Source organism: Barbus barbus (genome assembly GCF_936440315.1).
Source record: "Barbus barbus genome assembly, chromosome: 4".
Taxonomy (NCBI): domain Eukaryota; kingdom Metazoa; phylum Chordata; class Actinopteri; order Cypriniformes; family Cyprinidae; genus Barbus; species Barbus barbus.
Genome location: NC_136732.1, coordinates 24,217,351 through 24,233,560, shown reverse-complemented (window position 1 = coordinate 24,233,560; position 16,210 = coordinate 24,217,351). Strand labels below are relative to the sequence as shown.

At 39.4% G+C, this 16,210-nt stretch overlaps 1 protein-coding gene across 1 annotated transcript in view; it reads right to left on the bottom strand.

The window, feature by feature from the left end:
• Positions 1–16,210, bottom strand: part of LOC306865035 (rho GTPase-activating protein 44-like) — a gene marked incomplete at both ends in the record, with an annotated part of 75,268 nt that overhangs the window by 379 nt on the left and 58,679 nt on the right. Inside the window, 4 exons of the mRNA XM_079409367.1 lie at positions 5,595–5,972; positions 8,614–8,759; positions 11,754–12,272; positions 15,215–15,403. Of these exons, the coding sequence (XP_079265493.1) occupies positions 5,595–5,972; positions 8,614–8,759; positions 11,754–12,272; positions 15,215–15,403 (1,232 nt within the window). The remainder of the gene's footprint in view (positions 1–5,594; positions 5,973–8,613; positions 8,760–11,753; positions 12,273–15,214; positions 15,404–16,210) is intronic.

The following is a 16,210-nucleotide window of genomic DNA, read 5'->3' as shown; positions in this document are numbered from 1 at the left end:
GTTTCCTGGCATTCTGCACAGGGATTCTGTTACACTGAGCCATTGGGGAGGAAAGTGAAATATCTGTTTCATTTGAAATGAAACCTGTCCTGCCTCAGTGCAAAATCTCTGCTATTCTCATTTAAAATATAAAGTACTACATAAAGCTTTTTGCAGTTTTTCAGAAAGTAACAACAATAGAATCAACAGTTCACCACAATCAGTGCTGGGGAATGTTACTTTGATGGTAACGCTTTACATGTACGATGCTCCTAAAAAGTAACTAACTTGATTACATTGTTACCTTTTATGAAAAGTAACGTGATGTTTTTGTGTTATTTTTTCCAGGCGTCAATTAGCCAAGGCACTCTGTCTTCTAGAATGGTGGTTTCCTGCTAGGCTTGTCGATATTTTTAGGTAATTTTGTTGTGAAAAAGTATTTGTCCCCGACATGATTTGCCTACAACAACAAATATAGCATGAAACCGCATTTATGGATGTTTAAATGCAGAGGTGGGTAGAGTAAAAGTAATAGTCTGAATAGTTACTTGAGTAAGAGTAAAAAAGTTTTGGATAAAAAACTAGTTACTAGTTACTTTGGATCATATACTGTATATCTTTAGTCTATTTTTATTTAGATATATAGACACAATTTATGTAATGTGTACACACACACAGCCGTTCAAAAGATTTTTGATGTTTTTATTTTATATTATGCAAAACTGAATTTGCATCAGCCTTTACGCCACATACTCCTTCAGAAATCATTCCAGTATGTTGATTTATTATCAGTGCTGTTCTTTTTAGCTTTATATTCATCAAAGAATCCTGAACAAAATTTCCCAGGTTCCAAAAAATATTAAGCAGCAAAACTGTTTCCAACACTGGTAATAAATCAATATATTAGAATGATTTCTGAAGGATCATATAACTCTGAAAACTGGAGTAACAGCTGATGAAAATTCTGATTTGCCTCACTGAATTAAATTATATTTCAAAGTATATATATATATATATATGTATATAGTGTAAATATTATGAAAATATCAATATTAATTGTGTCTAGGCAAAGGCATTCCTCCTGGAACAGGTCGCACGCCGCTGCGCTCAACGCTCTTGATGTTCTTAAACTTTCTGTTACTGTTTCACGCCTATTTCACACATACTCTGTCTGCAGTGCATATGCAGTCCGTGTGCATTACATATGCAGTGCAGAAGCAGCACGCACTCATTGTGCTTTCACACAGGACGCGTTTGCAGTCCGCTCCTGATCCGCGGCTGTTGTGACCACAAACACAGCATTTATCCATTATTTTGATTTCAAATCCAAACATTGTTAGCCACTGAAAGTGCTTTTTCAGCATTGTGATCCTCTTTTATCACAGTACAGTTACACAATCTTTCATAGAAATATTCACGTTTAAACTCAATTAATATACAAAATGTATTGCATTTGGCTATAGATTTGTATATTAAGTTGCTCAAGCAAGTGGACACACATTTAAACACAGCATATAGCCTACGTTGTATCATCACAAATATTTGAAATTAAAACCACTGACAGAAACAGTCGGCTCTCGTGCCTTTTACATTTAAATCTTTATTACAAACAGTTCTTCAAGCAAAATCGCTAATTTAGATTTTAAATCCAAACGTTGTTAGCCTATACTGCAAGTGCTTTTTCAGCATTGTGATCTTCTTTTATTACAGTACAGTTACACAATCTTTCATAGACATATTCACGTTTAAATTCAATTAATATAAACAACGTATTAAATGCATTTGGCTTCTAGATTTGTATATTGGGACCCACTTTATATTAGGTGGCCTTAACTACTATGTACTTGCATTTAAATTAATAATTTGATACAATGCACTTATTGTCTACATGCATGTTTTTACATTTACATTGTATATATATTTTTAAATACCATTATGTAGTTACATCTGTAATTAATTTCTATAATTACATTTATAATTAAACTGTTGACCCATCCCTTACACCTTAACTCACCCTACCCATACAACCAAACCTGTCCCTAACCTTACCCGCATCCCACATCAATAGCAGTAGAAGTGTTTTGCAATACAATATGAACACAATAAGTAGCCTACATTGTACTTATTTTTTGATGTAAGTACATAGTAGTTAAGGCAACTTAATATAAAGTGTGACCGTATATTGTTGCTCAAGCAAGTGGAAACACATTTAAACAGCATACAGCCTACTTTTCTCAAATATTTTAAATTAAAACTTATCACTGACCGAAACAGTTGGCTCTCGTGCCTTTTACATTTAAATCTTTATTACAAACATTCCCGCGGGTTTTAAAGAACTTTGTTTTTTTTACCTCCACAAGACACAAGTGCATATGTTGCCTTGTTTATCTAAAAGTGCACTTTTATTTGTTTTAAATCTAGCCAAAAAGCCCATGAAACACAGTAGACTTTAATTATATCTATTTATTGTGAAATTACTACATTTCCATGTCGATCCATGTTCATTTTTACCGTGAACAAAGCGCTGTCACTTTAATTCAGCGCATGCAGCACAGCAAATATAGACTCGGTGCGAAAACGATCGCTGCACTGCTGCAGACACACCGCTCCTGGAATGCACTGCCGGACCGCAACCGTGTGCAGTGTGAACGCTTCAATCCGTTAACATGGGTGCGGAAAAAAATACGCAACGCAAACGGAGTATATGTGAAACAGGCATCACACATACTCTGTTTGCAGTGCGTAAATTTAAGCATTTTTAACTTGTATTGCATTAAGATAAAGTAACGAGAGGAGCGTTGCCCACAGTAACGAAGTAAAAGTACCGTTTTTTCAGTAAAAATATACTTGAGTAAGAGTAAATATACTCTAAAAGTATTAGTTACCCAAAATGTTTACTCAAGTTGTTTACAAATGTTTACTACCCACCTCTGTTTAAATATCACACAAAGACTGCATAAGTGTTTTTACACTTTCTGGAAACTTACAATTTCTGGAAACAATGCATTACACCTGTGTCTGTTTGTAATATGCTTGTTACAGATTTTAAGGTGACTTTAGTATGCTATTTATCCATAACAGAATTTAACCATGTGAAGACACTTTACGTAAGTTACTTCTAATTGGACGTTTCCAATTGTATCCGATAATTAACAGAAAAGTAACATTACTTATTATTTATGTGCCATTACTGTTACTATTACTTATTCGCTGTTAGCATTACGTGTTTACGTAATATTTGCCAAACACTAAACCTGTTAAATGTTACATGTTTGAAAAAGTACCGCAGCTTAAATGTAAAAAGTAACGATACTTTCTACTCGACAAAAAATATGCGCACATAGCGTTATGTTACTTGAAACGCATTACCCCCAACACTGAACACAATGAACACAATACTCCACACATAGACAACAAGATGGGTGCAAATTGAAGATGTGGTAACATTAAGAACCTTGTCAGTAGACTATGTGGATTGGTGGACTGTTTCTGATTGTGATGACCTCCCCTGTGTAAGAATGAGATGGACACGAGATGGTGTAGTCACGACTGGGGGGGGGGCGGAGAGTCGTACTGTCGTCTTGCGATGGACTCGACTCAAAGAGAGTTTGGTTGGGGTTTACCTGGGCCCACCTATGCGGTGGTGGGGATATTGGGAGGGGGAATGGATCACGATGTGAGGTCAGGGCCGGAGGCGTTGAGATGGACTTCATAAGCGACGACGTTGGCAAATGCGTGATGTTGCTTGGAAAAGTAAGGCCGTAAGCCATGCATAGACCAGTCTCACACCATGCACAGACTACACTGACAGAATGAAGAAGCCAAGGACAGCCCCGCAACTGGGAGAGAATGACAGAGCCGGAGAAGGAAGTGTTACAGTATGAGACAGAGAGCAAGGCTGCAGTAGAGGCCCCAGATTCAGCCACAGCACCAGGCCAGACGGTGTGAGATGAGGCTATGGCACGAGCACAGCAGGTTCTGGCTTACCCTAAATGTCCCCCTCACACTCAGCCCACACTCAGTCCCTGGCCTCACACAGCTGCAAGGTGCACAACGATGACAGGGGATAAAAGAGTCATACATCAATCAGTGCTCAGGAGAATGACTGACAGACACGCCTCACATGAGAGAACATACAATCAGTGCCATACTGCGGGCCACTAGAATGATACAAAGACCACAAAACCTTACTTTACAGAAACAGTCTTACACTAAAGCTGAGAAAATAACTATAGGGCTCATACTGAACTTCAAAGATGAAGTGTGTAATTCTTTGCATGTTAAAATGCTTCGTTCTTGGTCAGTCTCATGTAGTCAGACTGGTCAACATAGCAGTTTGTATCATGACCAGCTGAAGTTCAATATTGTTTGTATTTTGTTGTTTGAAGGCAACTTTATGATAAAACTTTGCGGTAAACGTGACTGCACCTTCAGTCCTGAAAGCTGAATATAAAGTTAGCAAATCAATTGGATTTGGTGATTTTTAGCAAGTGCTTGCCATTTTTCCGGTGTGACAAATTTCAATCCCTTCCGAAATCTGTGTGGGAAAATATTTCACCCTCATGTGTAATTCCTGAAATGTGAGTACACATACTCCTGAAAGTAAAGCTACCCATAAATTTGAAGTTGATGATTTTCAGCAAGTGCTTACCCATTTTTTTCCATGTGACCAATTTAAACCCTTTGAGAAATCTGCATCCGGATATCTCTCACCTGGATATTTATGACCGCATGGATTCCTATTGAAACGACTGAACCCGTGAAAATTCACTGAACAATGGTAAATGTGACTGCACCTGTACCCCTAAAAGTTGAAAGTAAAGCTAATCAGTTGATTTTCAGCAAGTTCCTGCCAATTTTTTCCATGCAACCAATTTGTGTTCCCTATGAAATTTGTGCTTGGAGAAAAAGTTCACCCTCATGTGTTATTCCTTATCATTTAGATTCTTGTTGAAATGTGAAATGTTGAAAATTAGCTAAACCATGGTAAATATGACCGCACTTTCAAACCCTGAAAGTTGAATGTAAAGCTAGCCAATCTAATTGGAGTCGAAGATTTTCAGCAAGTACTTGCCAATTTTTACTCTTTTTTTTTTTTTAACACCCTAAAGAATGTAAACTCCGTCCCCTGTTTAAACATTGCTTGCTTTGTTTGAACTGTCCAACACGCCCCAACAACTTCAATCAAGTGGATCAAGTAATGGCATGATATTGGTGCAAGAGTTTGTGGTGGAGCAGAAGAGTCGGTGGAAATTTTGTATAGAAAGACATAATTTGTTACAATTCCATTGGTGGTGCAAGAATTACCCACTTCACTTTGTAGTAAAATATATACAGTATGTCCCTGGGCTTAGAGTGAATTCCCTTTGTTTCCATTTTTTCTTAAAATCGTAGAGCTAAAATATAATCTTAGGGATTCAAAAAATAATTATCATACTATACATCTCAAAGGCAACTGAATCTATGGGCACTCCATATTTAAGACAAATGGCTTCACATTTCATAAGGGGATCTGGCTCCTTAAAGTCCATCGCCTGCGTAGGACGGAGAGACAGACAGTTTGAGAGAGGGACGCTGGACTCCCACTTGTGATGTTGCCACTGAGGCATGTTTACCTGTGGACATGCTCTCCCCGGGGGACAATCCGTCAAGTAGACCCTGCTCCAGGGGCTGGGGGACCGTAGGGGGTACGGTGGGTGGCTGGGGAGGGGGTAGACTGGGTCTCTGCCTGGGCTTTGGGGTAGGTCGGGACTTTGTGAGTGTACCAGTCAGAGAGGGTGGCGAGGACAACGTATGGGGTCCCCCTAATGGGGTCTGGCCAGGGGAAGAGGTGGGCGCGTTTCCAGGGGGACAGCCCAAACCATATGGGGAGGGGGTACTTGGGGGAGTGGGGGACAGGCTAACCGGAGACGGCTGACCTGTGGATTGGTCTGACATCCCCCCCGACTGGCCGTAGGGAACCTTGGGCGGCACAGGGGCCAGTTTCTTAGAGGCTGTAAGGAGAGAGAGATCAGACAAAATCAAATATGCATTCAAGTAACCTTTACTCTACAATCCTGTTTACACCTGGTATTAACATTTGTTTTGGGTGATCAGATCACAGATTCAAAGTGAAAATTGGGTGCAATGCATCTTGGTAATGTCTTTAAGTAAAAATAAATGTAATATTTTCCTTACACCATAAAAAGGATGTGAGTGTTGTGGCGGGAGGAGCCAACGACAGACACAGTGGGCGTGGCGTCAAGCCTCGGAGAGGTTTTTATTAAACAAAATATTAAAATAAAGTGTCCAAAGGGGGAAAAGTGTCCAAAATAAACAGGGATCTGGTGTCCTCGTTGTGCTGCGGGGCTCGTGAAGGAAGGCAGTGTTCAGGAGGGAAGGGTCCAGGTAAGGGGCGGAGTCCGGCGGCCGCACGCGCTCCCGTCTGGAGGTCCCGGGGCGCGGGTGACGGCGGCTTCGTCCAACTCCTTGATCCCCGGGTGCTCGACGGGATTCCACGGCCCGGCGTCCTCGCCCGACGGCCGTATCGCGGGTGCGGTGTCGGCCGGACTGCGGGTCCGGCCGCTCGCGTCTCTGGCGGCGGCGGGTAGTTCCCTCTACGCTCCCTTTCCTGGACCCACGAGGACACCAGCGTGCATGCACGGGGAAGAGACCGGTCTCCCGAGGAGAGGCGCTTGGCGTTTAAACGGCGGCGGTGATGAGGCTCCATTCACGTCAGGTGCGCCTCATCACACGCCGCCAGCCCTGCGTGTTCAGCGCCCCTCCTCTCTCACACACCCACTCCCGTCGGGAGCCTGGTGAAGGGCGGCGAATACGGGACGGGGTGGTGATGATGGACAGGGGGGAGGCAGCCGACTCGTCACAGTGTACACATCTAAATGTTTTTAAATATACCCTTCAAAAGTAAAAGTATTTTTAAATATTAAATGAATTATTACTTTATGAATATCATTACTGTAAGGTTTGGGGGAGTTGCATCAAATTACATTTTACAACCTGAACATTGCAATAAATAAATAAATAAATAAACAAAATAAAAATAAAAATCTTCAATGTAACTTTGATATTAAGTATTATTTTCTGAAAAAGATATTAAAAGTAATTGAGCTAATGCAAAAAAAGAAAAAATATCTGTCACCGGGTTAAGAAAAATAAACTTGTTTTCTCTTTGAATTAAGTTTGTTTTCTTAACCCACTGACAGGTATTTATTATTGTTTTAAGCATGAATTTACTTAATGTTGATACATACTTCAGAAATCAAGACTTAAAGGGGTTATCGGATGCAAAATTCACTTTACAAGTTGTTTGAAAATAAATGTGTGTTGGAAGTGTGTACGCATCCATCCTATAATGATAAAAATCCACCCAGTGTTTTTTTTTTTTAATCCCTGTTTTAAAATCCCCTTTCTCAGATCAGGCTGTTCTGAGAGTCCTGTCAGAATGACGTAGTTCTGCACAGACCCCTCCCTTCCTTAGATCTGCCCTGAGTGAGCTGTCATCAGTCCGCCATTGTGTCGACTTCGTTGCAGGGGAAGGCAAGAATGTCTCAGATTAAGTGATTGAAGTGTTTAGTTGTTGGATGTAATAATGAATATAGCATGAATGAATATAGTCGTCATTTACTCCCGACATCTGAGCCGCTGAAGATGCAGAGGATTAACGTTACTTTGTTTTTGAAGTGAATGCGCCGATCCCAATCCCTAAATTCGTCTATGTTCACGCAAATCATTCGTGATCCAGCTTCATCTACAGAAGAAGTGAGTATAACAATTTTTATGAATCTTTGCAATTCACCTTTCCTAATAATGTGCTAGTTAGTCAGTTTCACGGCTGAAGTTTACAGTCTGCTCGTCACCCCACGGAAGAGAGGGGCGGGGTCAGCAGAGCTCAATAGCATTTAAAGCAACATGGACTACAATGGCTTGATGAAAACAGAGCCGATTTTGACAGAGTAAAAGTGTTTTTTACACTACCATTGAGAAATTTTAACCAAAGTATGTTATAAACTTTTCATTAAGACCCTAAAGAATCATATCAACTTGTGTAAAATGGGCATCCGATGACCCCTTTAATATCATAAATCATTTTCCTTAATATAAACAATAAATGAAACAGTTGAAATATTTTTGTTTTAAGAAATACAATCTTTCCAAACTAATAAGGTTTTCTTTTCAAGAACTGCATTATTTTAATGAGTCTTTTTCCTCATTATATCAAGAGTTATATCATTGACATTTTTATTTATTTATACCCCCTAAAACATATCTAATGAATTTTAATTCAGAAATTAATTTGTATTCAAGTCACTGTACCTATATTTCTTTTCAAATGCAGCTGTATACCAACATAACACTAATCACTGTAGCAAAACAAGTATTTTGCTAACTAAAATAACCACCCTATTGTAAAATGTGTAATACAGTCCACCTATATTCACATGCACAAAACTTCACAGTACAATAAAGAACAAATACTGATGTAGTAAGTGATGTATGTCGTCACAAAATCACCTTGACAGAATGAGAAACGTGTTATTACCAGATGCATACAGTGATCTGATCACCCAATTATACCAGATTTAAAGAGGATTTTATCTGTAGATTGAATTAAAGAGGAATCCCAGTGGTACGAACCTTTGTGTACGGTGTGGGGGCTGTGCTCGGCAGAGTGGGGAGACTGGCTGTTGCTCTGATGACTGCTGACAGGGGGCACTGTTGCACCTGACGCCTGCACAGCCATGTGGCCAATCACAGGAGAGAGCTCCTTGCTCTTCAGAGTGCTGGAGAGAGAGACAAATATGACTGCCTGCCATCAATCTGCACCCACTGTATCATTAATGTCTAACAGCGTGCAAGGACCCCTCACGTCCCCCATCATCGAAACTAAAAACAGAGACTTAAGTGTCAAATAGCATTTTGCTGGTTTTAATCGTGTCTGAATGCACCTTGACATAACTGTCATGGGAATATAACCCATGACCATTGTGTTGCTGGTGTCATGCTTTCCCAAATGAGCTACAAGAAGGTAAACAAAATGGAGACAAAATAGATGTTACATTTTCGTTTATTGCTTGAACATCCACAACTAGAATCTGCTTTCATGTGGGTGTGATGTGATTTTTTTCAAAGACATGTGAAGGTGGATTTACACCGAGTGTTTCTCATGCACGTCAGTAGGAGGGGGATTGAGTGTCCTTGCCCAGCAAACACACACACACACACACACACACACACACACAAACTGCATGTATCTTTAATATAACTGAGCATGTGGAGCTTGTTTTTCACTCTGACAGCTTTATTCAGGCGCCTCTCTGCTAAACTCTGGGGAAGATAAATCTATGTGCACACATGGACACATGAGTCCTCTACATCTATATCCATGCAGACATGCAGAGAATGATGCTGCAATATCTGCATCTATGTGACTACATGTGGAATGAATCCCCCACATCTATGACTCAATCTCTGCAGTTCCCTGCGACGTTCGAATGAAGGCTCATGAGGGTAGATGGGGAGGGGAACCTGTGCCATTGCAATACACAGTCAACACCATTAGTAAAATGGCTAATATTGGCTTAACTGATGCTAAGCTCTCTAATAAAGATCTTGGATGGATCTTTATTGCATTGATGGTGTCAAGCGATGGAAATTCATGTAATTCCACTGACATTCCTGCAACCTTTCAAACAACCCGGGAGATTGATGGTCCAAAAAAAGAGCATTCATGTACACAATTCCCACCTCAATTAAATGTATGGCCTACATTGCTGTGAAACGTCTGGATTCTAATTTGATTTTGGTAATTGTTTCAGCCTTATGACGATTTACCAGTGCATTTGGCTTTAGAGTTCTCAAATTCAGATGGTTATTAAGTAGGGAAGACTTTAATCTTGGTGAAATGATTACATTTTATATGGCCCTGCTGTGTTTCAAAATCTAGTGAGCTACCTCGTTGTCCTTCTTGTCAGCAGCTACCGAAATGTAACTGAAATGAATATCGTAAATGAGCACCAATGAAATTATAGTTTGTGCTTTTTGTCAAAAATTTTGGTGAACTATGGTAAATGTGACCATACCTTTAGATTTGTCTATATTGCTATACTCCTTAAAGGTTAGCAAAACAAACTTTGAGTAGATATAGAGTACATATAAAATGTAGTTTTTGTCTTCAAGGAAAACGAAGTCAGAGACTAAATATAGTGACCTGCACTATCCAAATGTTTGTCCAATTAACTGCTTTCTAGAACAAGAATGGTTTGAATGAACAATTTCTGGATGTTGATCGTGTTAATCACATTGCTGCTGGGAGGGTCAGAGAGCTGTCAGAATGCAACAAAAATATCTTCATTTGTGTTTCGAAGACGAACGAAGCTTTTACGGGTTTGGAAAGACATGGGGGTAAGTGATTAATGACAAAATTTTCATTTTGGGGTGGAGTAACCCTTTAACTACAGAAACCATGTTTTTTTTTTATTTGTAGTAAAACATAGTTAAGTTTCGTAAGTGATCACTGACATCCATTGCCACAAACACTCCTCAAGTAACGTGCACAAGAGACCCAACATTCACAGTTCCTCTAATAGAGTGCTGCACGAATAACACATTTTTCAGGTCAAAACACAGTTACTATAGGTTAGTGTATGTTTAAGCTTTTTTACTTCTGACGATTTAGGCTTCAAAACTCCTTGGTGAGGATTATCCTGTAAGAATCATAAGAATATTTTGTTGATCACAGAGCTAATTTTCTGCAATAAACCAAAAGCCAATGGAAAAACCCTATTGGGGTTTTGTCGAGGGAACCAGGGTGATGCTAACTTACAAGTTGGCCAACAAAAATATGCCATCACTGAAGTGCTCTTCATTGTCAGAATGGATGCATTTTTATTAGATGGAATATTCTAAGAAATTAATCAATGTAAAGTGGCAATCAGATTATATAATTGCAATTGATTTTGAGAAGTCCTTTTTGCAAAGCTATCTCATAAGGTCGGAATAAATCTGATTCCTATTGTTTGGAGGAGCCTTTGTGTTGGGAGAGTGCCTATGATGACTAAAATAGATGCCTATTGGGCAGCTCATTAGGTTTTGGAACAGAGCTGGCGTTAATATTCATGCACATCAAACACAACTCTTGAATCAATGTCACAATCAATACATTCATAAGCATAATACATTCATGTCACCATATGCAGCTCCATCAATGTATTTATTTCTACCAGGGTTAAAACTAAAACCATCTTAAAAAATAATTCACTGAAACAAAAATAATTGTTAACTGAAATAAAATATTTTACAAATTTCATTTTTTTTTTTCAGCTAGCTGCCAAAGCAACATTTTAATTCAGTTTAATTTGATGTACTAAAAGAGCAATAAGTGAAATAAAAATACATTCACATATTACTTAAAAACACAAGAAAATTATATATTTTTTTAATTAAAATAAAAGCAGAAAAAAAGAACTAATTCAAAATTTTAATAAAAGCTATCAATGACAGCACTGATTTTAGGTGAAGGATCCACTTTCAAATGCCAGTAACATCCTCAGTTGCTAGGCAACCTCAGGCTTCCCCAGACAATGAGAATGTTACAGAATCTGTGTGATGGGACTGAAAAAGCAATAACATTACAAAGCAAGTTCCAAAAACGAGATGGAAAAGTGGGAGCCAGTATGGAGTGATCTGAGGTGAGCGCTCAGACAGTGTGGGGAGCCCTGATGGCCGTCACAGTGTGTTTTGCGAAGGCGGGGTGGCCGCAGGCAGGTGGTATTTACCTAGTCAGCCTGGGGGGTCCTCTCTCTCGGGCACATGGACAGGCGGCCCACGGCGGGGGGGCGGAGGAGGGGAGGCTAGGGGGGTTTCCGAGGGACACGTCGTGGCGGGTCAGCACGAGAGGGGTTTTAATGTAGAGGGGTGAGGCATTGGCGTCAGGTGGAGCGGCATGCGGCGGGTCACACACGGGGCCGTGTTTGGGAAAGTGCAGGCAGCTAGGCTTGGGGTTGGAGTTGATATCGAGTGAGGAGGAGGAGGAGGAGGAAGAAGAGGACGGGGGTGGATGGGGCTGGGGAAGGGGTGGTCCGAAGCCTGCCCAGCGCAGGGGCGGAGGCGGGGAGCCGGGAGGCTGGGACTCGGGACCGGGGGCGACTGGCCGAGCGCAAGGAGGGGGCTTGGGGTAGAAGTGGTGAGGGCCGGGATGGGAGGACGAGGAAGGATACGGAGGGGGTGGCCGCTCCTCCGCGTGGGACGAATAGACATGTGAGGAATCCGGCCGATTGGGCGACACGTCGTCTGAGCTGCAGATATTGAAAACAATAAAGAGCAAACACAGGAGAGAGAGCTCTGGTCAACTGCACACGCATGACAGCGCAACAGGAAAGTGGATGTTTAGCTCCAGCTGTGGCTCGCTAGCGTCATACAATATTGATAATACTCTCAGGATCCTTTGGTCTGCATGTGTGTCTCAAGCTGGTATGAGCATTTAGCCAGTTTAGCGCGCTGCAATGAGCGACAGGTTTAGCAAACAGCAAGCTAAGCAACGAAAAACAGGCGCCATCTGACTCCACTGGGAGGAAAAGCACAGCGATGCATTGAAATTAAAAAAGAAAACAGAAAATTACACTGAAAATGACCTTGTGTCTGCGCACTGCACCAAGGCAAGAAAAAAAATCTCTTCGAACGACCAAACATCAGAGAGAGTTTGGTGAATAGCGCTATAAACCAAGGTCTCTAAATACAGTGAAAACCCAGAGCAGTTAAACACAGACACAAAAACCCTTTCATGGCCTGAAAGAGTGTCAGAGGGGGGGAGGTAAGCCAGTCAAATCATCAGCCATTGCAAACCCTAAATACAATGACTGAACCATGGTGTGACCTTCACTTCATTAATGTATGTTTTGCATATGGGCTTATGGGTTGATTATAAGTGAAATTGAATGAATAGGAAGCCACAGCAAGAATGTCTTACATTCATGAGACCAACCAAACTGTGACGGTTTAACCATAATAAATGATCATGTAGGCCTGTACACACTGCAAAATTGACAACTGTATTCAAATCCAGAAATGAATCCTCTAAATTATCGTTTTGGGTGTGAACAGAATACAGGAGTCACTCCTGAAATGGCAAATTAGAAACATGCCAAAGAATCATACTGTACGCGCTCTGTGTTTCAGCAATGTTTCAGGAGTTTAAGACATATGTTTATTCAATAACTGTTTTATTTCCTATTTGTGTTTATGTACAGTATATGCTTTATTTTTTAAAGATTAAATGTCCTTGCACACTTAGTCTGAAATTTTTGTGTGTTTTTCGCATTCTGGATCTGAATTTTATTTATGACGGAAGAAAGTTTCGGAGGCAGTGTGTAAATGTGATTGATATAACATGAGGTCGTATTTATTTTTAACATGTGAAAATTTTGGACTCAGGGTCATTGCACACTATCAAAGTCCAAAATTTTCGTCAGAAATTTTTGCACGTTGAAAAATAAATACGACCTCACATTATATCAATCACGTTTACACACTGCCTCTGAAATTTTCATTCGTCAAAAAAGAATTCGGATCGGGGACGATTTTTTCCATTTTTCGCATCCGTAGCAAGCATTTTGAGAGGTGTTTTGATAGTTCAGAGCCACCGTACAAGCAAACACCAAGATCCAGAATGGCGATTGTCAAGTTCATCCACTTCGTCTCGCAGCACAAAGCACTGTATATAGATCCTTGCACACTGTGTTCACAGAAATTAGTGGTCTTCCTTTTAATATGTGGCTCTAGTATTGCTAGCAAAGCATCAAACCGAGCCACTGACATCCTGAAGTAAACTTTGAATCGCCCGTGATTCCCGCTGCTCCTTAAGGAAGGGGAATTCTCCATCCTCTCTATATTTTAGGATTGGATGGACCCAATATTTCCTTTCTTTTTCTTTTTTTTTAAGAAGCGAGAAGACAACAAAATCATCCTCAATGCTTGAAGACTATTTAGTAGGCATTTTGCTATTTTGTTTTTGCAATTGATTAATTAATACGCATCGGGCTCAATGTGCAAGGTTTCTGTGCGTGAAGCAGTTTTAGGATTACGAATACAAAAAAACGCATAGGAAAATTTCAGACTCAGTGTGCAAGAACCTTAACTGTTTTTTTTTTGTTTTGTTTTTTCAAGCCAATGTTAGATGCCAGTGGTTCCTGTCATAGCTATGCAAAGATTTGATGTTAAAACAGTATCATAGCAATTAAACTATTTATTGTTATGATGTAAATCTGCATTTAACCTGGCCGTGTTTTAAAATTATTAATAATTCAAGTGATGGATTTTTAAAATCTGACAGTAATCCGTGTTGAGTCCTATTGTAAGGTTAACCCTGCCTGCTTTCAATGTTTGAAAATGATTAATAGTTGAAAATATTAGTAAGAAATTCAGAAAGGTAATCAAAAAGTAATCAAATGTATTAATCAGTTACACTGCTTAAATAAAGTAATTGAAATAGTTACACTTCTTATTACATTCTAAATCGGGTGATCTGTAATCTATTACATTTCAAAAGTAGTCTTCACAACACTGCTAATATGCTGCTCATTTCTTATACCAATCAATGTTGAAACAGCAGTGCCTCTTAATATTTTTGTGGAAACTATGATACATTATTTTTTCAGGATTCTTTAATCAAAGTTCAAAAGAACAGAAATTAAAAAGTCTTACTACCCCAAGCATTCAAATGGTAGTGTACGTCTTTCTGAGAGCTTCTTGCCTCGCATCAGAAGAAGAGAGAATCGCATGGGCTTTTTATTACATTACAAGAACTAGTTATTTTGTTTGGTATTGTTTAATGTATATGTGGTTAATTTGGTTGCAGAATGCGAATGTCAAACAACTGAAGTCTGTGTGCACAATACAGAATGAAGAACTCAAAAAAGCACTGACAATCGAATTTAGCTGCAGTGTGTACATGGCCATACTGTCTGCACTACTGTATGTAAAAAACAAAAAGAATTCTATTTATAGATAAAGACAAAAAATAAAACATTAGGTAGAACAAGGAAAGCATGAAAGAGCAGAGGAAAGGATGTCATTAATACACAAATGCAGGGAAAGCAAGAGAGTTAATTGCTGAATGGAAAACAATGAGGTCACAAGTTAGTTGATGCAACAAGTTCTACTATGAAATGCATATACAGTACACTGAAATGACAATGGAAAACATGTAGAGAATGATGGGAATCATGTGGGTTTTTTTTACCTGCCCCTGTCTCCAGGAGGGGGAGTGGGGATTGGAGATGTGGCCAGCTCACCGGGCTGCTCAGTGATCAGGGTGTCCGCAGGAGAGCCGGGCGGTTGTGCGCTGGGAGGCGTCGAAGAGGATTTGCGGGCCAGTGTAGAGGAACTTTTGCCCTTCACCCATGATGTGTCCATGACTCTGACACCCACACTGCCCACACAAAGACCCACAAACCATCAATCACAACCACTACAGGAAACACAACATCTAGATGTACTTTACAGAAACGTTAACCCTCTGATGCATGATGCCAACTAGCCACCTTGGGTGATTATCTTTAATCATTACCCATAATTCTATATGACTGTTCTCTACATCTCAAGTGTGCTTTTTATTTATGATGTAATATTACAATTTCAAAAAGGCTGACAAAAGTAATTTCATTTAAAAGAAAGGCCAGATGTGTAGTTCTATAAATTAGGATTATATTATTATAATCTTTTCCCTTATAAAAATAAAATGTTTTTGTAATTTAATAATCCATGTGTCAGAGGGTTAAAAAACACTTTATAGTAGCTTGCATAATTACAATCAACATTAATTACTTTAATTGTTACAAGATATAATTAGAGAATAGAATATGATTTTGATTCAAATTTTGAATAATACACATTAATGTTCAACATTTATGGTTGGTAAGTTTTTATGAAAGAAGATGCTTATGTTCACCAAGACTACATTATTGGATCAAAATTAAATTACAAAAAGTCATTTTGTGAAATATTACTTGAATTTAAAATAACTGATTTCTATTTTAATGTTTTCAAAAGTAATTTATTCCTGTGATGCAAAGCTGAATTTTCAGCATCGTTACTCCAGTCTTCAGTGTCACACGATCCTTCAGAAATCATTCTAATATGCTGATTTGCTGCTCAAGAAACATTTCTTACTACTATCAATGTTGAAAATAGTCAAGCTGCTTAAAAATTCTGCAATATTATTTTTGTAATATTAAAA